Below are 26761 nucleotides of genomic sequence, written 5' to 3' on the forward strand. Positions count from 1 at the left end.
ACGTATCATATAATCAGCGTCTTTGAAGCAGGTTGAAGGGTATCACGTTTCGACCTAGAGGCACGCTGACTCCTCTCTACAATGCGAATACAAGACCAATCATTCAGTTTCATTTAAAAAGATCATCAATAGGTGCACGTCCGCCAAATTCCGGCCATTTTTCTTACAAGCAAACTCTCCTGATTTCACGGTCTGGCGAGCAAGGCGTTGTCCAGGAAGGTCAGGTGTAATTGTCTTGGACAGAGAATGTCCCCTCGACTCAGATCTAAGACAGTGTTGAGCTGCTTTGACAGTTTGCATAATCAGTAGGAATTGATGATTGGAAGTTGAAAGTTTTCCATATAGTGGCAGGGGAGGGTGCCTCATTTCCTAAACAATGGAATGTGGAGGGTGATGAGGTCAAAAGTTTCAACTCAAAATGTTCCTTAACAATCCCTGTAAACGGAAAGTACAAAACGGATGCTAGTGGAATTTGACCACAATGGCAAATCTTTACACAAAGTGAATAGGTCATAAATAAAAGGGACAAACACCATTTTCGTATTCATAAGAAATATCTGCTAAAAGCAGAGTCCATTGTACCATTCCGTCTATGTCATGATTATATGTTCATGAATCACTATCACAAAAGGTGTGTATATCCTGCCTCACTGGTTGCAATAAACTATCATATTTAATACAATGAGTGGCATGTATCCCTAATTTTATAATGAATGATTCGTGAATGAGTGTATGAATATTGTTCTACACACCAGACTGCAATACCCAAGTGGTTTCACAGATGCCTGTAAGTATCCAAATAAGGGTCAGGCAAACTAGTGGTTGAAGGTATGAGCATTGATCCAGGTCATCAGGGCACAATGTCACACAATCAGCCAGGTCACATTCTGTATCTACATTGTCCACATGAACCAGGTTGTGGGACTTGGGACCTACACTTCCACAGAATCCCTATGGGGCTCTGAATAATGCATTGACACAGGTACATGGTCAGTGGTGTACCACATCAATTTAAACACTTCAAAAGCAAAGGAACACTTAGAACTTAATCCATCTTGTCTTTATGCACATCTATGCTAATGGTCAACTCTCCTTCACACCAGTAAATCAACTAGTTTCACCATCAAAGGAACAGAGCATACATACCATGCTGTGTAATTTAAATAATCCCTTAAGTGAAACCTGTTGAAAGTGGGACTGGACTTACTCAATTAACATCATAAATTACCCATTCAGAGATTCAATCCAATTCTTTGGGGAGTATCTTCAAATGTCTAGTTTTCAATTCTACCGATTAGATGCAATGTTTGTTACATCACTGTAAACAACAGATGGATATCTCAGAAAATGGATGATCCTCAATTTGCAGATGGGAACTTGAAGATGTGAAAAGGACGAGAGTTTGAATGACTTCAAAAGTCATTAGACCAGATGGACGGAGACGGCTAACATTTGCAAATCCTATAATTACTGGTGTCCTATCTTTGTCCATCTCACTGTAAGGGAGATGAAATGCTGGTTTGAAGGTTGCATCAGAGGTCATGAGGTCACAGGTCACAGACATCTATCTATGTATCTGAAGGTTGTGATTACATATCAAAAAATCATATAAGTATTTCTCAGGGGCATTCATCACTGGAGGAAGTTATTACTGAAAAATGGGTTATGGCATTTGGCAGGACTACCTCTGGCTAGGTCTCAGGTCATAAGGTCGGCTGAGACAGGGGGCCATTTAGAATTCATATCTGCTGAGATTTATCTCCCATTTTGGGTAATTATTCAAGCTGCCACGTGACGCCAGGCCCCTCAACCTGTGGGGTGATGTGAGATGGGATATGTGGGTGTTATACTAATGTGCCAGGCCAAATGCCACCATGGTTAAGTGATGATTTACATAAGTTTCAGGAAGTCCTTAAGTTGTATCTGCATAATCAATTGCACTATTGATATTTCATCAGCTGTCCATTAATTATGGGAGTGTAACACATTGGAGAAAAGTACATGTCTTCTATGAGTAAAACCAGGACTTCAACAAATCACAACAAATGTTTAACAAACTGACAAAATGCTAGAGTGAAAATCATGTATCACATCAGCAATTAAAAAGCCTCAAAAATGAAGACTCAACAGAATCATTTTTAAACAAATATTAACTTCCCAACACAGGATAGTCTCTGTAAAATGTATGATCCCTAAACATTTTTTTATCCTTAAAACAATAAATAGAGTAAATAGATTGTAAAATATAGCATTTCTTGTATTACAAGAAACACCCCCTCCACCTTAATTACAATCTTTGTCATACCACTCCCAAATATAATCCACTCAATAACATTTCAAAACCAAGTAAAAGTGATGAAACAATAATCCGCCACCGAAAAATGTCAGAGCGAGGAACAGCTACCAATGACATTTCTATACTAAACAAGCCTCCCCACTAGTGTTGTACATCACACTCAATCAGGCTATACTAGGAGATAAATCCCAAACACTTCGCTTTCATCTAGGCATTCTCACAGATCGCCAATTCCTGCCACGATACCCTCCACAACGACGACAGAGATCCTAATACCTGAATGCCCAGGAGTGAAATTATTTGTACACTGCAAGCGAGCATTAAAGAGATTTTATTGAAAGGCCCTGATGATCCATGGCATAAAGTGGCTAGTTGAAGATCGGTGTCTCGGAGGGCCCGATGATTCCAGGATACCTGGAGGGGCAGCACTAAACGCTGGAACATCACTGTCAACACAATTACTGCAAGCAAAACCATGGCGGAATCAATTCTTGGCCACTTCTCCACACAGTACATTAGGAGATCATCTTGAGTACTTAAAGCAAGTCTTTAAAAATGAAATTCATACTTGTGTGTGTTCCTGGCGACAAACGCAAGTATAAAAGAGGGAGCGGCGATGTTTATGTGGGGAAAACACGAGCAAGGAGATTGAATTCTCACTTTACTGCTTTTTCACTACTTTCATTGTCATTTCAAAAAGCCGGGAATGTCAGTGTGACCAGAATAAGAATTTAAGGAAAAGTCAAACAACATTATCTAAAAAAAACAGGAAATTGATACAGTCACCATATGGCAAAGATGTTTGTAATTGTTCCATCATCGTTAGATTATAAAGATACAGGACCTAAACTCAAGATGAAGACTTTCTCAGCTGTACCTGAAAAGATGAGATCCTTTCAAGAAAATAAGTATAATTAGTCAAGGAAGGAAAAATGAAATAAAATAATCCTATTTATCTAATTCAATAATTTAACTGGAATAGGCTTTTTTAAACATGACTGTATATAGCCAATCCTTCAGTTAAAAAGTGTAACTGAAGATTAAGGGAAATTAGACAAAACTTTCAAACCAAAGGCACAAGGCAGCAAACAGGATGGAAATGCATAAAGAAACACACAAAAAATCATACGAAAATGAAATAGTTTACACGTTCTTTGAAGTTCCTAATTCAATCTTTGCCGACATTTTCAAATTTGGTGCTGCTGGTGTCCGTGGTGCCTCTCACCGCTCCACCATGCCAGTACTAAATTACCAGCTTCCTGGAATTGCTTCACAGGGACAACATTTTAATTGACGCTGATGGCATGCAAATTAAATGAGACTTTAGAGAGAGGTAAATCTTCCTCTTGGATTTCCTACCGTTCTGTGATACTTTGAACTTCATTACATGCTTAATACTGGGGCATCTGGCACAGTGATGCATACTGCCAACAATGGTGGGATACAGAGCTGGGATAAATATGGCAATATCCCTCATCCTGGATTTATTTCAGTAGTTTGAGGATAAATTTGTCAAATATGGAAATGTCAGTTATAGCCGCTTTGATGATGATATCACATGTCTAAAGCTTCAGGCGAGTTGTAATAGAGCTATTTCAGATCAATTGTGACTATTGTAGGTATTACATTGTCAAGAAATGACTAATTATCCATATCCAGTTCTTCATTTAATTGCTATCATAGGAGTGATGAATGTTGGGTTTCCTGTGAATTATTTCCTCCATATTACAACAGAGGTTATCATAATTAAGCCTCACAATAACTTATCATGATAGGAATCAACCTGGCACTATGTTTGTTTGTTGTTTAACGCCACAATCAATATTCCAGCTGTATGACGGCGGTCTGTAAATTATCAAGTCTGGAACAGGCATTCTAGTGATTGACATCATGAGCATTGTTCTGTGCAATTGGTATACGATGACATGCATCAACCAAGTCAGCGAACCTGACCACCCGATCCCATTAGTCGCCTCGCACACTACTCTCGTGGCTTCATGGTGTGTGTAGTCACTATCATCATCACAGACGAGTAGCATCTCAGCAGCAATCAAGATGCCAGGGACATGTGATGAGATACTTGACATGACGACGAGAGCAGCCAGTGCAACCCATCCCACTACGATCAGAAGCCAACATTCTCGGCAAGTTGCACACGCTGAAGTATAGCAACATTGATTTCTTTACAACCTTAAGTGAAAGAAAACTTTTCTTTCCAATGTCAAAATTACCAAGTGTGTTATGTATTTTATTGAGTTTACTGTTTCATATATATTGAACAATTCTCTTAGTGACAGATGAAGGCAAATTTATTTAGCCTAGTTAAGTGGATCGTTTCATGTATACATTTGTTGTACATTCCGTTCTGAAAGCATCCAAGGGACAGGAAATTTATTACAGAGGGTCAGGGGACAAACTGAAAGAGTTGGAAGAATGATGTTGGATGATAAATAAAATCTCTATTCACCGGGTAATACCCTGATGAACGTTGCCTACAGCTTTAAAAACTTGTAAAAATCATATATGTGGATAGGGTTCTATCAACTGTATTTCCATTTCCATCATGTTTTTATGCATCTATGTCGTGTATATATATCATGTTCTCATCTCTGTACCATATAAATACTCATTTTTGTACCAGGTCCCATGTAGGCGTTTTTGTACAATGAAATATTCTTGATCCTTGAATGTTCATGCCGCCTCTAATACATGACCCCCCCACACCCCAATAAGCATCCATAATAAATTGACCAGTCCCTAAATAATGATAGTTATATTTATATTTGTTTATTCGAAAAACTAGGACTGTAATTTTTATCACCCACTGACACCCCACCCCACCCCCCTCCACTTTGGCCATTCCCCACTCTTTTGCTGTCATTTTTTCATAACACTCCCCTTAAGTGCCCCCCTCTAACTATAATAGATTATGAGTCCCTAATACAAGAACATCTTCCTGTCAGCAACATACAGAGATGCTAGTTCTATACCTAACATCATGCTCCTAAATGCCAAAATTCCTGCAAAATGCCATAATGATACGAATATCAATGTATAGAGTCCCGTATGAAACCAGATACCTCGCTTCATCAAGCCATACCCACCATGTCTGTTCAATAATGGTAATAGAAAATGCCAGTCAAACCTTTCCAATATGGTGAATGCTATTGAACAAACTAGAAACATGGAAACATCAAGAAGACGGAAAGCTTTCATATAATGTAACATATCAATCAAGCAGGCTTATTGTCTAAACTCCATCTGGACTCCATTAGAAGTATACAATGTCAGCGTGTCCCTCAGTGCACACAACCCGAGTCTGACTCTTGGCATTCATTCATTCATAACTCAGCTCCAACCTTGATGAGTAATTGTTAAATGTCTTCCACACATACATACAAAATGTCCAGTACGTCTAGAGGTCGTATCAAAGCATGACATCTTTTTGTGACCATGAGTTCAGAGGTCGGCCTGGGTCGGCTTGGGCTGCATAACAGGAGGCTCATCAGCAAGGACAACCGCCTGGCTTACATCACCCCACACTGATAAGCTCAATACAGAGGCTAAACAGGTTTCTTTGGAAAAGCAGATGAAAAGTTTCCCACAAATTAGTCAAGACAAATTTGTTCAATAAGCTACGTAACCGGATTAGCTTCATGGCATAATTGCCATCTCATTAATGGCAGCTGTAGCCATTGGTGTATCCCTGATGTTCGATATGAAGCAAATATGAATTAAGGGCTGGGAATCCAGCCTGATATGCAACATTGTGACAAACGGAACGTATCGAATATCAAGGAGGGAACATGAACCTTGAATTGTACAGCCAGCTTAAAAGAAAAACAAATATCTGCATAATACAAATTGAGTCATGCAAAATTCACAATGTGAAAAAACCAATACGATATCTGTCTCAATAGTGACAGTAAAAATGCATTAATGTTTTTTTGTAGATAAAAAAATCTTTTATATGAATGATATTAAAGCCACATTTATGAAAACATTGAACTTATGCATAAATCTAGTTGAAAAAAGAATATTTTCAGTCATAACTTACATTTGTCTCCAATGTAAATTTCATTTGCAATCTACATTTCTTTGTTTTTCTAAATGAAAAAACTTAAGGTAGTTTTTAATGGCCATTTATTGCAAATTGCGTGTCATGCATATTGTTTCACATTATTTAGCTCAGTGAGTCACATTATTTAGTCAGGAAAGTCACAATTTGAAGTGTTAGAATGAAGAATTTGAGACCTAAAAGGACAAGGGAATAAAACAATAATCACTGACACGGAACCTGAGTCACTCTGTGTATCTATTATTTAAAACAAACTCAGTGTTTGGGTGTCATTCTATTCATTCCAAATCCATTCCAGCTAAAAAGCCAATTCCAATCCTACTTTTATGGACAACTGAATGTGGAGTTCACAACCCAAATCGGAAATGCTGATGACACCGACAGAAACAAAACGTGGCAATATTTCATTGCATCCCATGGGAAAAACATAATCTCCAAAAACTGAACATCTTCAAAAATAAGCATAATATTACGTTCAAGTTACAACTGCATCAACATCACTACAACATGTGGTTCATTAATCCCTGTATGAAATATTTCCATGCTAACTTCCATTGATTCAGCTTGCGTTGTCTGACAAAATAGATGTCATATTTTATGTTTCAAACATTTTGTTCCAGCCATAATGTTGGTTTGGGTAAAGGCCTCAGTGGTGAGACAGTATTGAAAATTTTTTCAGTCATATCACTGCGTCAGCTCGTTGTGGGAGAAAAACCCAAAGTGACGCAGGTCGTAGGCGTTTATCACTTTGGTGGATATAAAACGTCAACACAAGAGAATAACCAGTCTCAATGATCCACCAAAACAGATTCAAAGGGTGTGTGGCTGCTTGTATTAGTCCGGACTGATGCCGATTTATAGTGCTAGCCCAATGAGATACCATGCTGCAGTTAAACACGAATACCCCACTCGGAAACCGTATACTGACTTCGAGCCGACCAGTCCTTGTTTAAGCCCCTTAATGCCGAGCGCCAGATAGGGTAAGAACAAGTACCATCTTTTAACATCTTTTGGTATGACAAGGCTGGGGATCAAACCCCGGACCTTCCGTTCTCTGGCGAGACGCTCTACCACCAGACCACGGTGTCCTAGGAACGAGTTGAGTTATTGGGGAATGAAAAGGATTAAAGACTTATGGGTATACATATTCATATCAATGAAAATATACAGGACAGAATATTTAATGTGAAATACAATCATACTGTGTAGATAACCATGAGGCAGATACATGTATATACAAGCAAAAACTGAAAATGGCAAAGAAATATTTTGGGGAAAATGAATCTGTCATACAAGAGATAAAATTATATGCCACCATCATTGAATAGACAATGGATATATGATTGTGTAATAATGATTTCGCACACACCATTGTTGATGTAATACAGACATTGATGAGGTGAAATAATGAGATTTCAGAGATGGTGAAGTCACAGTCTGTTATTAATGATGTCACATCACTATTGCTAGATTCTCTCTCTAACTAATGATACCGTTTCATCTCACGATCCATTTATCAAGAACAGGTGAAAAAGCGGCGACATGTATTTGTGTGTCTATCAAATAGATTTTACAAATTGTGAATTTGTGGCACATTTTATAAAATCTGCATGACACTCTTTCAGAAAAGAATCTCTGTTTCATACTGTAACTACACATTCCTGAAATACAATTTTGCATGTCAGTTGCTCATATGTCAGATATAGAACTGATGATTAAGATCAAACATGCAAACCATCCCAAATTAACATAGATAGGTGTTTGGCTGTTTTCCAGTTCACAGACAGAAGGCATTAGCAGAGAAAATACCAAGGGCCATGACTTTCTGCGACAATGTGTCATGCAATGAATTTAACCAAGTTTCCTTTGAACTGAAAATGTGGTGTAATTAACTTGATTAATGTATATATATATATAAGTGACAAATGGGAGACAAAAAGTAATTTAAAAACATAACCAAGACACCGATATGATAAATTAATTTACTGATAACAATGTGTACACTATATAGACATAATGGTATGGTCAAAATAGCCAATAACTTTCCTAACTTTATTATCATAAAGAGGTGTTTTATTATCACAGCACAGGCAATGTGAGTTGCTTTATTGATCAAAACTGCACATTTCTTTATAAACCTCCATACTAATATAGACACGTATGGACACGTATGGACATTTATGGACATTTATGGACATTTATGGACAATACTGACAGGTGAATGCTGATGGTGAAGTACAATTCATAAAATTACTGAATAAAACGATAACATGATAATACTCCAAGTATAGAATGGAAGTGTATAAAACATGTACCACCTAACAGACAGGTTTCTTAACAACTGGTCTTGTTAACAACTGGTTTGGTGCATTAAAATTCTGAACCTTAACACAATAATCCTTGATGATGGTGTTTGGACGGATGACACAATTTATACAGACATTCAGCAGTATAAATGTATGTTGAAAATATCAAATCATTTCAAATGTTCAAATCACACTTAAAACCACTCTTTAAGATCAAAAGACTTATGAAATGATGATATTATGAAAATGTCCGTTTTCCATCATAAACTAGAACTTGCATAACCTTAATTACTAGCATGATAGGAAGAGCATTTCCAAATGTTGGTATAGTACAAACAATGAAATCGAAAAAACGATTCCATAACAACTGCTTCGAAATAAAGTTACTGGACAGCATAACAAAATTTGCAATAATTCTATTGGATGACTCCAAAAGCATACAAAAATTAATTATGCTAAAATGAAAACTGACGCCATTGTTGCTAAACTTTTCAATGTTAGAACAAAACTTATTCTTAAATCAAGTACATTACCTAAACTCACTTAAGCATGTTCAATAACTGTTCGTTGATTACCTACTAGTCAAATACGTACAGCCTGAATGCCCCAGCGTTAGAAATTGGCACTAGTCCTGTAGTCCTTACCAAACTGCCCAATGGTAAAGGTATCCTAAGGACTAGTAGAAATTGGCCAATTTTAAGGGTTTTGCTATATGTCATCATTATAAGGACTAGTGGACAAAAACTGTTAGTTTCTAACCCTGATGCCCTGTATTTACAATTTACCTATTCATAAATAGTATACAGAAAGTTCATTTAAACTTATGATGAGGAACGGTGAGCTTAACGATAGCTTTCTCCTAGATGATCCAATCAACGCTGCACTGAAAAGTTAAACTCCGAGAAGGAAGGCATGTTTGGCGGCACTGCCTTGATGCACCGGCTCCACTTGGGGCACGACTGGGTTGTTGAGAGTGGCATTAAATGTTCCCCTCAGAACTGTGTCTTGAATCAGCGGTGAGTACTGAAACACAAACAAATTACCATCAACTCACCAGACGAGGATCAGAAGCATATAGGGACATGCTTCAGGACGTTGGCTGACAACGGTATGCATATATATTCACTTTTCTCATTTGACACTGAGTTCTAATATGTTACTTGGACTGATAGTGTTTTCCTCATGCAACACTGTACAACTGTAGATAAAAGTGTCAGAACCCATTCCATAATCAGCAGAAATCTCTGCTAAAAGTAGAGTCTGGATTCTGGCTATATCATGGGCGTTTGTTTATGAATCATTAAAAACAGTGATGAAGGAATTCACGTGGGATCTGAATATATATAAGAAATTCATACAATTTGTTAAATAATGTATGTTGTGATTTCAGTTGTTTTTTGTGACACAATAACCATACTCATTGCCTGTCTATTTAATAATGCATGTCTTGAGACATCACTCAAAACACTGGAAGCTAACAGTGTGTATCCCGTACAATCTCAGTCCCTACATTCAATGTCAAAATTATCTGCACAATCCCACACATAAAATGTCAAAGTCACCAAACAGTCTTGATTATCTGCCCAAACAGATTCTATTGGGCATATAAGGCAAAAGAGGGCCCAAAATGATATAAACATCTAATTTCTTTATTTATATCGAATGGCTTCATGGTATTATGTATCAGTATGTGTTACTGCTCATATCAACCACTGGTTTGTCTGGTCCAGATTCAATCATTTACAGGCTGCCATGAAATAGCTAGAACACTGCTAACTGCAGTGTAAACGATAAACTCAAACAAACACACACCTACTGTATAAATTGTTTAGATAGAAATAAAGTTTTATAAAAATCAACCTGACATCCAATATTTCTATCAACAAAACACACAGCAAGACCCAAAATCCATTATCTCTTAACACAGGATCCAATCCATTAATGTCACGTTGTTATCTTCATCATTATCTTATATAGATTTATGCATGTAAACAAACATCTCTGAACACACAAAGACACAATCACCAGTGTTCCAGGTATCTGAAAATTATCCAAATCAGGACCACGGTATCAGTGAAACAAACTATTTAGTAAGTACAAAGTCCAGAGATCACTACAAGTGGAAAACTCAGTCTGAGTGCCTGCATTAAATGACAATGGGACAATAAATCTGTCCAACTGAGGTTCTGGGAGGTAGATAACATCTAGATAGTTGTGTCTGGGATGGCAAACAGTATCAAACAGAAGAAACATGTCTTCTAACAACAACTCCAGACCTCCATGTGTCGGAGGGAGACATGCTTGGGAAGTGAGAAAGAATGAGAAATGCCAGTCTGGTACTATAACATTATAGCGGGAGATTGATAGAGTTTGTTGTCTTTGACATTACCTGGACATTCCTTGGGTCAAAGGAACATGGCCGGGCTAAGTGTCACCTTTCAAGCAGAGTTCATCATGAGCATTTGTTTCATCAGTTTCAATATTCCATCAGGCGTGGTGTCGAGTTGAACATAATGCATTATTCAAGTGATATATATATTTTGCTAGAGAGTGGAGTATTTGTGTTGCAGAGATTGAATCCTGTGACAAATGTAAGTCTCACAGCAAGTAATCATTGCACAGGATGACTAACACCAGGGCTAGTTCAAACATTACTTGAATCATATTTCACCATGATGTTATACTCAAATTACATTGAGGACTGTTTTTGGTGCGATTCAGTCAGATCTCAATGATAACACTGGTCATTCAAAGATCACTATTGAATCAAAGGAGTTTGGAACCTTGTAGATTGACTGCTCACAACTGATCGATTTCAGTATGAAAAACTTGTATCACAAACACAATGAGAATGACCTCACTTTGATGTTAAAGAGGCTACCTCTACCATTACAGCAATTACCATTACAGCAACTACCTCTACCATTACAGCAACTATCTCTACCATTAAAGCACCTACCTCTACCATTACAGCTACTACCTCTGCCAATACAGTAATGACCATTACAGCAACTACCTCTACCATTACAGCAACTATCTCTACCATTAAAACACCTACCTCTACAATTACAGCAACTACCTCTACCATTACAGCAACTACCATTACAGCAACTACCTCTACCATTGCAGCAACTACCTCTACCATTACAGCAATTACCATCACAACAACTACCTCTACCATTACAGCAACTATCTCTACCATTAAAGCACCTACCTCTACCATTACAGCTACTACCTCTACCAATACAGTAATTACCATTACAGCAACTACCTCTACCATTACAGCAACTATCTCTACCATTAAAACACCTACCTCTACAAATACAGCGACTACCTCTACCATTACAGCAATAACCATTACAGCAACTATCTCTACCATTAAAGCAACTACCTCTACCATTACAGCAACTACCTCTACCATTACAGCAACTACCATTACAGCAACTACCTCTACCATTGCAGCAACTACCTCTACCATTACAGCAATTACCATCACAACAACTACCTCTACCATTATAACAACTACCATTACAGCAACTACCTCTACCATTACAGCAATTACCATCACAGCAACTACTTCTACCATTACAACAGCTACCATTACAGCAACTGAAACTACCATTACAGCAACTACCACTACCATTGCAGCAACTACCTCTACCATTACAGCAACTACCACTACCATAACAGCAACTACCTCCACCATTACAGAAACTACCTCTACCATTACAGCAACTACCTCTACCATTACAGCAACTACCTCTACCATTACAGCAACTACCTCCACCATTACAGCAACTACCACTATCATGAGAGAACTGCCTGAGAGTTGCCTATGACTGATGTCGCCAGCACTGATTACAGAAATACCACACAAATATTTAGTAAAAACACACTCCCTTTGGTCCGATTTATCTCATTTGCCCTCAAAATATTGATAGTCATGACTGAGAATAGAGTAGGTTTGATTCTGATATGAAAGGCAAATGAAGACCGTTTGTCTGATGGTGTTAGCAAAGAAACCTCCCTCCTAAGGTTAAATCTTTGATATCAAACATAATTCTACAGTTGGTTTAAAAAACAAGTATGATTAATCTGAGATTCCACAGTAACTATTGTCCAAGCCATTGATACGAATGGCATGCTGGATAATGTAGAGATTAGAAATGATGATTAATTGTAGCTTCAAACTTCATGTTAAGAAAATTTATATTATCATTTTTCTATATAATGAAGGTGAATATTATTTTAATCTGAATTTGATTTGAAGGATTTCAATTTGACCTTTCATTTCTATTTCATGTTTGAAGTGACAGAGATAGGACTATGAAAAGCTCTGTGTATTTTGACCGATAAATGAATAAAACGCAAATTATAAGTCTCAGCTATCATTTGTGATCCATGGATTTTAAATTCTACCCAAGACCTGAAATCCTGGAAACAACGATGCATGCAGTTATTTCTCAAAGAGCAGGAGAGTCATTGAATCTCATTCAATATTTAGAAAATCTACCTGATTAACTCCAACACGAGAATCTCAGCTCAGGGATTCCAACAAAACACTAAATACAACAAAAAACAGGAACTGTTGAAATCTTGGATTCCAAATTTCACTTCCATGATAACCCATAAATCCTTACTGACATAATTCCAAATAGATCACGATTTATTTTATATTTTTTCCACGAAAAATGCATTTCGTGAAACTGAAATGAAACGTAGAGATTGGAAAAGGACAAATCACATGACTAATTATGCGGACAAGTTTTCCAAGTTATGATCAATCTCTCATCAGAACTCAATCTGATGCTGAGAGGGTTAGACTCGACTTTATTACGAGTTCTCCATAAAAGCCAAATTTCCCATATCTCCGTTCTGGAATAAAATGATCACACTGGCATAAGCTTTAATCCCACGATTCTCTTATCGCTGGGACATCACTGGACCATCACACAGAAAGCGATCTCATAAATTTGCCGGATATCGGATAAAATCCCAGAATTCCATCAGTGCCAGTCGAGAAAGTCAGAATCCGGCACATTACAAACTTGTTGGTCAGTGTGAGTGGTTATTTCTTACTCTGTTATTTCATTTTGGGGACATGAATTAAAGATATACATCACAGTCAATGAATAAATTCTCCTTGTTTCTTCTTTGATTTGTAGATTTGAGTAGGAAATCGAATCTTGAAGGATGTTGAGGGTTTGAGATTGAAATGGAAAAATTCTTGTCTGATGGACGATAATAGCAATGAGGTGATTGGAACAGGGATCAAACCAAATAAAATCTTACAAGAAGAAATTGCCAAACAGGACTTTTTTGCCCCAAAATGGCATTAAGCATTTTTCTTCAAAATGTGAAACAACTTTAATATGTCTTAAAGCCACAAAGTTATATAGCCGGCATAAAAAGTACACCCTGTCCTCACAAGCAAACTTTTTTTGTAGATTGAATTTGTTTTTATTTCATGCTTTATACACCATGTTTTGTGAATGAAAACTATTTTTTCCAAATGTTTCAGCACAAATCAAAGAAAAAGATGGATGAAATGAAATTATGAAATAAAAAAAAAGCAATAAGACTCTGCACCATGTTCTCCATGATGGGGAATGGGTGTAATATTATCATGTCAGTGATTGTGGGGATCTCGTACAATGAAAAGATCTTTGAGGAATTCTCGAACTCAAATTGCCATGCAATAACTCCCAAAAGGGCTGGAATGTACTGAGAGCCTTCAGATGATAACAGTTACATAAGTTAGACAAATAACCTCAAATGGATTTGTGGAATGGCTATTTCAGTGGCACATTATCTAACATTGTGAAACTTTCATTAAACCCTTCTATATGCCTTAGGAGAACCACAAACCTGAATTTGTTGAATTTACGACCATTTTGTAGCCAAACCTGGAATTTAGTGTGCTTCATTCTAACCAAATACAAATTATTAGCTGTCAAAATTATTGATTTCCTTCAAGTTATAGTCCAACAAAATTGAACACTAAAATGTAATGGGAGAAAATAGCGAAACTTGGATAGATGGAAAAAGCATAATTTCACTGTAATTTCACACAAAATGCTAATAGCTTTCTTTTTTTTGTACTTTTCAATTTTCTCTGAGACAATCACAGCAAGAAGGATTGTTTCTATTTGCCAATTTACAAGAAACTAGACATCGTCACAGCCATGAATGTTGCTAAGCAAAACTTGTTGTTTAGCTAACAAAAAATGACGAAATTTCAAAACAATTTGAACAATATTTTACTAAAGCTAGTTCCATGCTGTAAACACCCAGATAATATCAAGTCCCTCTTTGATTCCAAAACCTTGAGCATATTTGATCAGCACATTATAATCATAAAAGAAAGGGACACATAGACTACAATGAACAGAGATCAGTCTTCGGGTAATTATCATGTATTCATGCACATGTTATTATATAAAATTTAAATATAAATATATATACCTACATCCACATTTGAAAAATAATATTGACATTGAGTAGGATAAGTAAAAAATAAATACTTATCATATAATATTGAAAAACTAAGGTAATAAAGCATTTCCTTGCCACAGCCCAATACATATCAACGCCAAGACAATTTACATATATTTCCAGAGTGTCTTTGTCCCATTCAAAATAACCCATGAGACATTATCGTTGACATGATGTAAACTATAACTATCATGTGCATCCTGCTATGACTTGTTGGCAGGGCAAACTCAATCATTGTTGAAATGGGATATCCGTTTCTATGATGTTACACTGAAATATGACTTGCCTCCAACCATTTTAATGTCAGTCCTACCTTCCATTTTTATTGGGCACATTAATGGACAGCGTGGGGGTCCCTATAGTGGGAATGTCTCTCATCACTAGGTCAAAACATGTCACTGTCAAAGCTGCATGATAACTTCAGCCATGTTATTCAAGAAACAGACAGAGTCTAGTGTTTTCAAGTGCACAACTTTCTCTGTCGCCATTCCAGGCATTCCATCTTGCAAGAAATATAAATAAGAATTAGCAGTCAGCTTAAAGGTTGATGGTAGGACAGATAACTGTGGTTGACTGGAGAGTTTTTGTCTTGATTGTTTCATCCCAACATCGTCAAACCACTGAACGAGAGGTAATGACAATGGGTCTGGCTTTATTGCTTTTTGAAAGCCGATTTCAAATAGCTGTGATATACAATAAGCATTGATATCAGCCCACGATTGGAGTTATTACAGGCTCCACACATTATTTGCTGCTTTTTGAGAAATTTTCCTGACAAAAATAAAAATAGTGTCACTATAGCTCACCTGGATATGTGGTCAACACTTTACAAATTACTTTAGAATCAGAGTCAAAGACAGGTTGCCATGAAAAAATTTAAATTTTACAAATCCCTAAATAGCAAAAGGCACCAGTTGACAACCTGGCCTTTGTGTGTGCACAGTTTCAAGATAAAGTACCTATTGGATTTAGAGATATGGTCTTGACAAACACACCATACTTTGTTGTCCAACTTTGTTTTCAAGGAAACAGGGAAAACCGAAATTTTGAAAAATGCCTAAGTAGCAGAAGGCACCACTTCAGCCCTTGGTTGATACATGTACCAGGTCTGGATGAACAGTTTTTCACAATTTTCAAGTTTTCAACTGAAATCCACCTCCCCCTTTTGAGACTAAGTCCAAATTGTTTCCATGATGAATCAAGAAAAAATAAAAATGCCCAAAATCAAGCTCATGTAACTTTCAGTCAGGTGAGCTAAAAATAAGAATTAAAGAATGCCATGACATCACAGGTATTGTTAATTAAGATCTAAGTTACATTTTGATTTCAGAGGGAGTGTTCAACTTAAAGCTTGTACATTGAGCAGTGACCTTTTGCATTTTGATACATTGTAATTGCATTTTCAGTATATTATTATGAAGCTTTTCTAAACAGGATATGATATAGACATGATAATAGTGTTAAATGTTAAATGCAAAAATTTCCGGCACTGAGTTAGTACGATGACATATCTCTTGATATCCAACATGCTCCAAATTGCTCAAATTCCAAAACTGTCATAAGTCATCGGAAAAAAAATGCATTTGGATTCTACTGGGTGACATGGAGTTGAGGATGTTACACAGCGTTTGACTGGTCGCCAGTGACATATGATTGCATGACCACAAGGCCAGCGGGGAAATTATACGTTTGAAGAGATTCCAGAAAATCTTTGAATTTATAATTCAAGAAAAGTCATAAATTATTGAAATTGCAACTTCTATGACATCTGAAATTACGCTTTTTGTATGGATGTTATTAATTTTTCATTTTCAAAAGTCAGATTTAGAGTGAAACTAGGATTGTGTTACAAGACTAAATGAGCCCCTGGAAATAACCAGTTTCCTGCATATCATTAAAGCTGTAATTATTTAATGGACACAGGACAAGACGAGATGGAAAGGACGGATAGCCTTGGCGCACAGATAAAATCTTGTAATGGAGTGTTAATCATTAAGATCAGTTTCATTTCACCCAGAGTTACCTCCCTTGCCTCACGCGGAACAATGCTCATTGCATGCGAGAAGCAGTTGTCTGTCAAATCTCACTGAAGGATCACAGATGAAAAAATAATTGTCCTGAATTTTACAAAGTAAAGTCCGTTTGCGCCAAACTGTCCATGTTAATTGTTCTTGTCGCAGCGTGTTGAATTTATCAGAATCTCGTAACTAGTAATAATACTATTATGCTATAGGGTCCTGCATCCTATCAAAGAATTACAGTCGGCTGATGCTTTGTGTTTTACGGCTGACAGCACAGGAGTTAAAACAAAAGCAGTAAATTTGAGGATGACATCACACTTGGTTGAATCAACAGGGACAGGGCGAGCTGTGATCTCTGTCAATCTTTAGGAAATAAGATATATTTCACATTCTATCACAGGAAAACATCGCCTGATAGTGCAAAAGGGAGGGTTTAGCTCTGGCAGAGTTCCACCTCCAATTGTCAAGAAATTGTGTTTTATTGCCTGTTTTTTCCCCTTTATAAATGACTGTTTTTTGTCAGCTGTTATGCTGCTGGATGGAATGTATATCAGGTTTCCCCCAGACTTTTTTATCTTGATGTTGACGCATTTCATGTCCTGTCGATAAAAAGATAAAACTAACATGGAATCCCTGAATTAAAAAAATAAAGAGATTAAAATGATTTAAAAATCCAGAATATGGCCAGTTTAAATGTTTCACATGTTACAGTATAACCTGATATGAGTACATGAATAATTCTATCGTTAATTACTGCAAAAAGAGGGTCTTAACATCTGCACTATTTGACGTTGAACAGTTTCCATTCTACAAACACAATTATTATATATTTCTATATTACCATATTTCTATTTTCCTGAGTCATATATAACAAACGAAGTTAAAAATCAAATTTGCTTCAGAACAAATATTCATCACATCAAACAAATTTTATCAATTAACCTTGTCACAAGTTGTATGGATATCATCATCTGCCAAAAGTTCCATCTTAAAGCAGACACAATGTCTCCTGCAAACTGCTCTTCATAGTTTTCATTACGCTGTCCTTCAGGCGGAGGCATTATTGTTTGTGTGTAACCATATAGCAAGGGTAATGATGACAATACCCTTATGACCAACTGTCCAGTCCTAGATGCAAGTAAACATACCCTAATGTCTCCAAGTGGTGCTCAACCGTCACCAATCTATCAGTCTGTTGTAAGTTGTACGGCAAGTAGTCCCCTAATGACACTTGACAAAATTGGGTTATTTTCCATGGGTCCAAAACAAACAGTGATGAATTCAGGTGAAGTTGCATTGGAAATATCGTGGAAATGAGAGAACAATGTGAATATCTTGTTAGAATATCCCAGATCAGCTGATCTGACCTTGTTTCATTAACATCGTCTAAATCTATGTGATTAATATTTCATTTTTATGTATCTCATTTATCAGTCTGTTTCTGATGACTTGATGGAACCTTACTAATGACGTATGACATGCAAACTTAGTTCATTTAGGAATGTCATTGATTTATAACAAAACCTAAAGATAAGTAGGTCGCTGAACATAACGACGCGCCTGATTGGTGAAAGTTAAGTAATAGTTACAAAAAATAACAATTTTATATGAATATTTCAAAGACTGCTGCTCCAACATAATGACCACAAACAATTACTATACTTTGGGGCAAGTAAGCCTGGCTGTGTTAAGCGCTAAAGATGACTGACTGACTTAAATAAAAGCAACAAAACCCTTTCCATAATCATACCAAACTTCTGCTAAAAGCAGAGTCCAGATTCTGACAATCTCATGAGCAGGTGTTTAAGAATCATGATAAAATAACGATGACGGAATTCACGAATATACAAAAGAATATAATACAAGCTAGTACATGACGTACATTATATGATTCCAATGAAAATCATATAGTGATGATACTGACATTCGTGAAAGATGAGCATATCCTGCCCCACCTGTCAAAATCAAGATCCGAGACAAATTTTTTACATAAATAAATATTTTAATAATAAACCTTCAATATTAAACCCATTCAAATACTGATTTATAATAAATACTGATCAAATTCATCTTCTATAATATGTTGACAAAGAGGCCAGACTAACACAAAAAAAACCCCAACCTTATGAGTGTGGCAGACACAGAGGGGCCATCTGATGTGCCTTGAGATACAATACATACTCAATCCATTAGCATAGGGATTACTTGTCCACAGGATCTATACCTTCACAGCACTCTGTTTATGTCTAACCAAGAAATTCTAATCTGTGATATTTTCCTATATTCAAGCTCAGTTAAATACCTCCTCACAAACAAGGTTTGTTGGAATATAGTTAGAACAAAGCTTAAATGGTGTGGAGTTTGATTACCAAAATTGTAATCCATGCACTAATCTTGTTTTGTCTGATGGACATTTTAGCGGTATTTGTACAGCTAAATGTATATTAGCTCTTCTATTGGTTTCATGTGTAAGCAGACATATATTTATAATTGATGATTATCTGTGATTTTCCCAAGAGAATGAGCTCTATGGTGGGGTTAGGCTAAAGGACAGTGTCTGAAGTCTCCTGTGAGGTCGGGGACAAAACAACAAACATGGAGATACGAGATAGATGATATGTTCTGATGGAAGATACCTTCTGGTGGCATCTTGGCGAGGTAAACTGAGGGCAGTGTGAACCAGGCATACAGGGCTTGTGATTGTCAGGAATCTGGGAATTGGGATATAGATGGACATGCTTTGTGATGATGTTGGGGAAGATACGGAAATAACACAATGGTGATGAGGATGGGAGAGGGTGGGATGAGCGAGTTGGTATTGGTTTGTCTGGGGTGACGTGGCAAGTGGGATGAATACAGGACCTTGTGCAGTAGGGGAATTCGACAATAGGACAGCAGTTATAACAGCAGGAGTTGCTGTAATGTCTGGGTGGATTGTGAGCTAGTTCATGTTGTGTTGTTGTGTTGTTTGGATTGTTAGTTTTGTTATACTTGAGTCGGTGCTTGGTTCATAGGGCATAAGACAAGACAATACATTCTCAGTCTACCCAGCTGTAGACAGTCTACCCAGCTGTTATGAGTCTACCCAGCTGTAGACAGTCTACCCAGCTGTGGTAAGTCTTTCCAGCTGTAGACAGTCTACCCAGCTGTTATGAGTCTACCCAGCTGTTGTAAGTCTACCCAGCTGTAGACAGTCTACCCAGCTGTTGTGAGTCTACCCAGTTGTTGTGAGTCTATCCAGCTGTAGTCATTCTACCCAGCTGTTGTCAGTCTACCCGGCTGTTGTCAGTCTACCCAGCTGTTGTCAGTCTACCCAGTGACTAGACACTGCGCTCTCAGCCTACCCAACTGTAGAAGGATACATTTGTAACATGACCAAGGACTCTAAATGCCAAGGGTGTGAGAAAGATTCTGCTTCATCATCCACCACACACTGCCTGAACTCCTGAGCAGATATATAAGTACTCAGGCCCCTAAGATTACACCAACATATTCACCTGATGATACACCCAATGCATATCCTTCCGATCTGTTGAGATACCATTATTTTGAAGTGTCCCTGTAGTCAGTGTGACAAGAGAACAGTACTCTACAGGAATCCCTAGGGGACCAGATACTACTGCTGCTGGTATTTGTGCACTGGGGATATAAATATCAAGCTGATTCAATGATAGGGGAAACACAGACAAGACCATACCACATCCTAGCACCAGAAGGGGACAGAGTTCAAATCAAACCTACACACAGGTCACTCAGTACACAACCACCAGATTACCTTCAACAAAACATTCACACTTCCTCTCAAGGGACCTAACTTTCATTTCATGGCTCAGATCCTTTTGAAAAAATCTAAATATTTGTTTTATGCCTCAAATGATTAAAAAAGACAAAAGCATTATTAATACATGGAATTATTTTTCAAAAGAGTTAATATTTTAAGAATCTTTTTAAAAAATGTTGCTATCACTTCTGAGCTGATAGGTGACTAATTTTCTTCATCCGAAAGGATGAATCATAGCTGTAAGAGACACATTATAAACTGTGTATAATTACTCCTAACTTGGTCTGGTAGTAAGGAATTAATACCCCTGTTAGCGGCCTGGTCTTGTGACAGTACCAATATAATAAGCCAGGGTCAGCCATCTAATCATTATACTGTCCTTCATTCATTCTTCCTTTCCTCCTCTCTCCATCCCCTGCTTTGCCTCCTCTGTCGGAGGTGAGATTTGACTCACACCTCTATCACGGAGGTAATTGAGTTACAATAGGGTCTTCATAAAATATGAAACAGGGCTCTTTATAATTGTCCATCTTTCACTTGTTCTAACAGGGCAGAAGTCCATTTATCATGGACGAAATTGACCACAGCACCTAAAATGACAGTTGAGTTGACAGTGACATGGGTGTTAATTTCAAGTGAAATGAATACTTCTGCATTAACTGTATGATTGATTATATGACGGATCATTTTAAATTAAATGAAGGCAATCCAATTCAATAACACGTATCTTGAAGAGTCATGTTGAAAAACCTCCTGATCAAATTGAATTTTACGTTTTAATTACATTAACTCATCATTTACTGAGCCTCACCCATTTCCTGCATATAAAACCTACCATTCCTAAACAATCTCAGTCGTATTTATCAAACAGTTTCTTAATAATTAAGAGGAAATAGATGGCAGGTTTGAACATTATTTTGGGGATAAATAATATCAATTTGATGGAAAGTAACTGTGGGTAAAGACAACACAGACTTGGTGACTCCGTGTCAAGTGTAAGAGATACTAATGAGAGATTATAGAGAAACACTACATGATCCAATATTGATAAGTATTGATTGATGAATACTATTTGCCTTAAGACTCCTATGATAAGAGACATAGTGGGGCGGCATAAAAAACATTACATTTCAGTTGGGGAGCTTCATCATTGTCTATATTTTCAACACAGACAAATATTATTTTTTAAGTTGACAGTGTGGAGACAGAGAAAGATTATCTTTCTTTCTAGGTCGTTTTTAATGGCCTTTTTCATGAATAGTTTTTGGGAAGTCGACATTTGTCTGTAATAATGGTGATGTAAAAACATACAAGTGGAGATTTATGTTGAAGGTCAGGTACAATCAGTGCATTATCAGAAAGTCAACGATAAAGCTTATTATTCCGTTTAAGTGCAGCTCTAACATAGTTTACAGGAAGTAGCATTTTAATGTCTAGTTTTGTATACAATGGACTTCTGTTAATCGAGATTGTACAGTTCCCACTGATATTCATCTGGATTAACAAATTCATGAGACAATTCAGGTCAAAATTAATGGTCAAGAATAATTTTCTGAAATAATTGTTGTCAAGACATTTCGGTTCTATTTTTCATCATTGATAATTTTATATGCATCATCTCATCAATCATATTTTATCAAATATATTTACGAATATATGTACAGAGGCAGTTCCATCAGTATAGAGAAATGGTCAAGGAGAGGGTTACTATACCAACAGTGAGGGTCATATTCCCTTGTAGCATCTTGTGCAGGCTATTTTCCGTGTCTACCGGTACACAAGTTGCTCAAATATTTTTAGTACAAATGCACAAATAATGTTCTATTAATGCTAAAAGTGTACCAATAAACAACATGTAACTGTCATACAATAGAAAATGCATCAACTTATTGGTTTCAAATCATACAGCCATTTCTCACCGCTCTTTACCGTCTCCAGTTCCAGAAAATCCTCAATAATAATTAATCCTTCTGTATGACTATTGTGTGTGGATGACAGTCCCGGAAACCTGATATCCCCTGTCCGAGCTATGCCATTTGTCTTGTAGATAATAATATAGCCTTATGATTAATACTTCCCACATCAAAGTAGAAAACACTCTCCCATATAATTACCACCAACTGCCTTCATGGTGGAATAATGGAAATTCTTCTTTGCTTTGTTAAATGATGCAGATTTTGGTTTCTGGTTTTGTTGGTTGAGCATGACAAGGGAATCGGATACGTAAATTGCACGGAATTCATTGGTCCCAACCTACTCTTTTAAGATCTTCAGACAGAAAAAAAAATCACCCCTAATTATACATTAAGGTTGCTGTGGTCGAACAAAATTGAACAATTTCTGAAAATAATTTTCTGTCAGCTGTCACAGAGCAACATAATCAAATTTTCTCTGATTTTTATTGTAAGCTGATACAAGTGTGTTACTTTGTACAAAGGGAATGGATCATCCAAGTCTGTAGTGCGTATTTACACAAAATAACAGATTCTGAGCAACTGTCATGGTAACACGATCACATGAATTCTCAACTATCATTCCTACGAATGTCTTTGGCAAGCAGTGTGAAATTAAACAGGAAATGGGATATTTTCCACGGTGACTTCAGCAGTAAGAAAAAAGATAAACAGATGGCGACAGGCAAAAAGCAAACTGCAATAACATCATTGTTCTTTTAACAAACAAACTTCAAACATTCGTCAAATTTTATTCCCATCTTCACCCATTTACCAAGCATACGAGACCTATGGTTACGTTTGTGTTTCCCATTAGAAGAAACCTGACCTAGCCTTAAGAAGATACTGGCTAATATAAAAATGGATAAATCAGGCGAAATTCAATGGCTAATAGTAAAATGATATCAATTGGGGAACCAGTGCCTTAAAAACGCAAGCCACGGGACTGAAGGGTCAATTGTATTATTCTACATGAATTAGTCTTTGACAGCCTCCGTGTCACCTTGGAGCCACGCTTGGACACTCGGACTGAAATTGAAACTCTGCTTGTTCATTATGAATGCATTAAAACGGGAAAATGTCGTTCCCTCCCTAGTGATTTCTTTAATATTCTGTCAAGTCTGTTCCTCATCTTACGATTTTTTCAACATGTTTAATCGCATTAGTTTTCTTTGTCTTAGGCTTGTTAAACATTTAGACGGAGCTGGGCATCTTTGCTTCGAAATCCTTACCCACCCAGCACAAGTGAATTGCAGGATCAAGGATGATAAATGATTTCTAAAATGACAAAAAGGGAACAAAAAATCTTTTTCAAGATTTAATCAGTGCATGTCAGTTCGATACAAACTTTGTAAACCTTTAAAATTTGCATTTATTTTTGGGCCAGATGTTTTTAATGCTATTTTGTATTATATGCCTTTTGTTCCTTTTTATAATTCATGTAAAAGAGACTTTAGAAAACAGTGTCATCAAGTTACTTTTTTGACCAGATTCAAACCTCAAGTTAAGTTTTTCCTTCATTACCAATATTCAAAATTACAACCATTCCAATCCTGGTTTTCAATTATGCCTGAATCCTTCCACAGACCACAGCCTTTCTTATCCTGACATCCACTGATGGCAACAATAAACACAAACTAAATCATTATTCAAGTTTCACTTCTTAAATATATTTTGAAAAATATGATTGATGAGAGTGCGCATACAAAATTATCAGTGATGAAAAATAGAACGAAAATATCCCAACAAGTTATTTCATACAATAATTTTTGAACCATTAATTTTGAACCGAAATTCGTGCAATAAACTAGACGCATGTCCACTTTTTTATATTAAAAGGCAAGATTTTTATAAAAACGTATACAACAAATGATATCAAGTCCTAATATGAACTGACCAGAGAGGGAGGAAACAAACTGGTTTGTATCTGGTGGGAAGTTGCACGTCCTTGATGCTATCAGGAGGGACAGACACTTTATTAGTCAGACGCGCTATCATGAGCTTCATCTTTTCTGTCTACTTTTCACATCTCAAATTCTAGAGGTTCTGTTTATGAAGCATGCCGTTTGTTTGTTTTGATTGCCTTATTTGGATGATAGAGTTATGGGAGAGGAGTTTTAACGATTCAGCAAATATTTATGAAAACTCCAAAGAAACTTTCACAAGTCAATGAAGAGTGTTGTTGAGTTGTTGAACATTTATTTCCATGACTGGTTTCAACAAAGATGAAAACGTTTTTATTGGAAGTACATTTTTTTTGTTAAAATATTTTATGCATAGACTGGAAGAGTCAGAAATTTATGTCTGCTCCAACTTGGGAAGCCAGTTTTAAGATGGATGTGTCGCTGGAGCAGTCATGATGGGTTCATGAATTGAGTAGGCAAAGGAAAAGAAGCGTTTGTCACTGCTGGATATTGAAAGATTTTCAAAATCGTTTGAAGCAGGAAAAACATGACATGAGATTGTCCTCAAATTACAACTTTGGCGTCCTGAGAAAAAGAAAAGGCTTGCAGTCTTTGGAAAGTGTCTTTCTCTAGGGAGAAAATGTACAAAAGTTCCCTAAAAGACATGTTTAGAAGTTTGTCGTAAAATGATCGTCTTTGAAGCTAGTGACAGAGCCATGCAAGAAGAGCAAGATGCATCTATGCTGACTCATAAAAACTATTTCATCAATCAGACAGGCCTCTACCCTGTCACATTGTCCAATTCCATTCCTACAGTTCTGTTGGGCACACCACCAATCTTACATTCATACCACTGAGTGTTTCCACTTGTTTATGGACAGAATATTGTATTTCTTACTTTGTTATATTGGTGATTGATATTTTGAAAATATTTTCACATGAACTGATGAAAGCTATAAAGTTTATTTTTTTAAACACAATGACTGACAGTTCAAAGTTTAGCCAAGGGAACAAGAAAATGAACATGATCAAACTTTAAAATAGGCAAGATTCAACGTCATTGATTTAATTCCTGATGCATTTTTCTGCTTCTTCAGAAAAACACCATTCAATGAAAGGAAAAAAAATCCATATATTCTAAAATCTGCTACAGAGACTTTATATTTGTTTATACTATTATCATTTCAAATGCTAGTTTGAATATAACAAACCTCCCAAGTAAGATTTGTTTTGTTTGTTTTTTGTTTATTGCTGGACTCACAATATTCTAGCTATATGATGGAGTACTAGAATCTGTACTTTACTAAGAAAGTGTTATCCCAAATATAACATTTGTTATATATGATGGAGGTCTGTAAATAATCACAGTCTGAACCAGACAATCTAGTGATTGACATTAAGTGCATTGATCCAGGCAATTGGGATATGATTACATGCATGCAAGTCAGTGAGCCTGACAACCCAATCCCCTTAGTCGCCTCCTACGACAAGCATAGTCACCTTTTACGGCAAGCATGGATTGCTGAAGACCTATTCTACCCCGGATCTTCATGGGCCTTCCAAGTAAGAACATAAAAAGAAGACATTTTTCCCAATGGGAAAAACAGTGCAATGCACTGTAGCTCACTCAAGTATATAACAGAACATTCACTTCAACAACACCAACTGTCAATAAAACTGACACGTTTTTGTAGCTTCCATTTTTTTGTCATCTATCCCGATATTGGTCAACTTGTTAATAAACCAACATTAACAAATTGTGTATTCGCAATTATTGGGTATATAGCTTGCAACAATGGTGGGTGAGCAAAGTGAGACAGGTATCTTATGGTTCCACAAATACACAACCGATTCAAGACTTTATACCAACAGAAAATGGCTACATGACAAAAATGACAAAACGACAAAATTCAGAAAGATGACAGCAG

General features: G+C 36.7%; 2 protein-coding genes across 2 annotated transcripts in view; both read right to left on the reverse strand.

The window, feature by feature from the left end:
* Positions 1-26761, reverse strand: part of LOC139468535 (netrin receptor UNC5C-like) — a 421042-nt gene that overhangs the window by 177821 nt on the left and 216460 nt on the right. The window lies entirely within an intron of this gene.
* LOC139468533 (sperm-tail PG-rich repeat-containing protein 2-like) overlaps positions 8372-26761 on the reverse strand; it is a 94628-nt gene continuing 76238 nt past the window's right edge. The window contains exon 12 of the mRNA XM_071250567.1: positions 8372-9703. Within this exon, the coding sequence (XP_071106668.1) occupies positions 9572-9703 (132 nt within the window). The 3' untranslated portion in view covers positions 8372-9571. The remainder of the gene's footprint in view (positions 9704-26761) is intronic.

This window comes from Haliotis cracherodii, unplaced genomic scaffold (genome assembly GCF_022045235.1).
Source record: "Haliotis cracherodii isolate W230 unplaced genomic scaffold, xgHalCrac1.p SCAF_2, whole genome shotgun sequence".
Lineage (NCBI taxonomy): Eukaryota > Metazoa > Mollusca > Gastropoda > Lepetellida > Haliotidae > Haliotis > Haliotis cracherodii.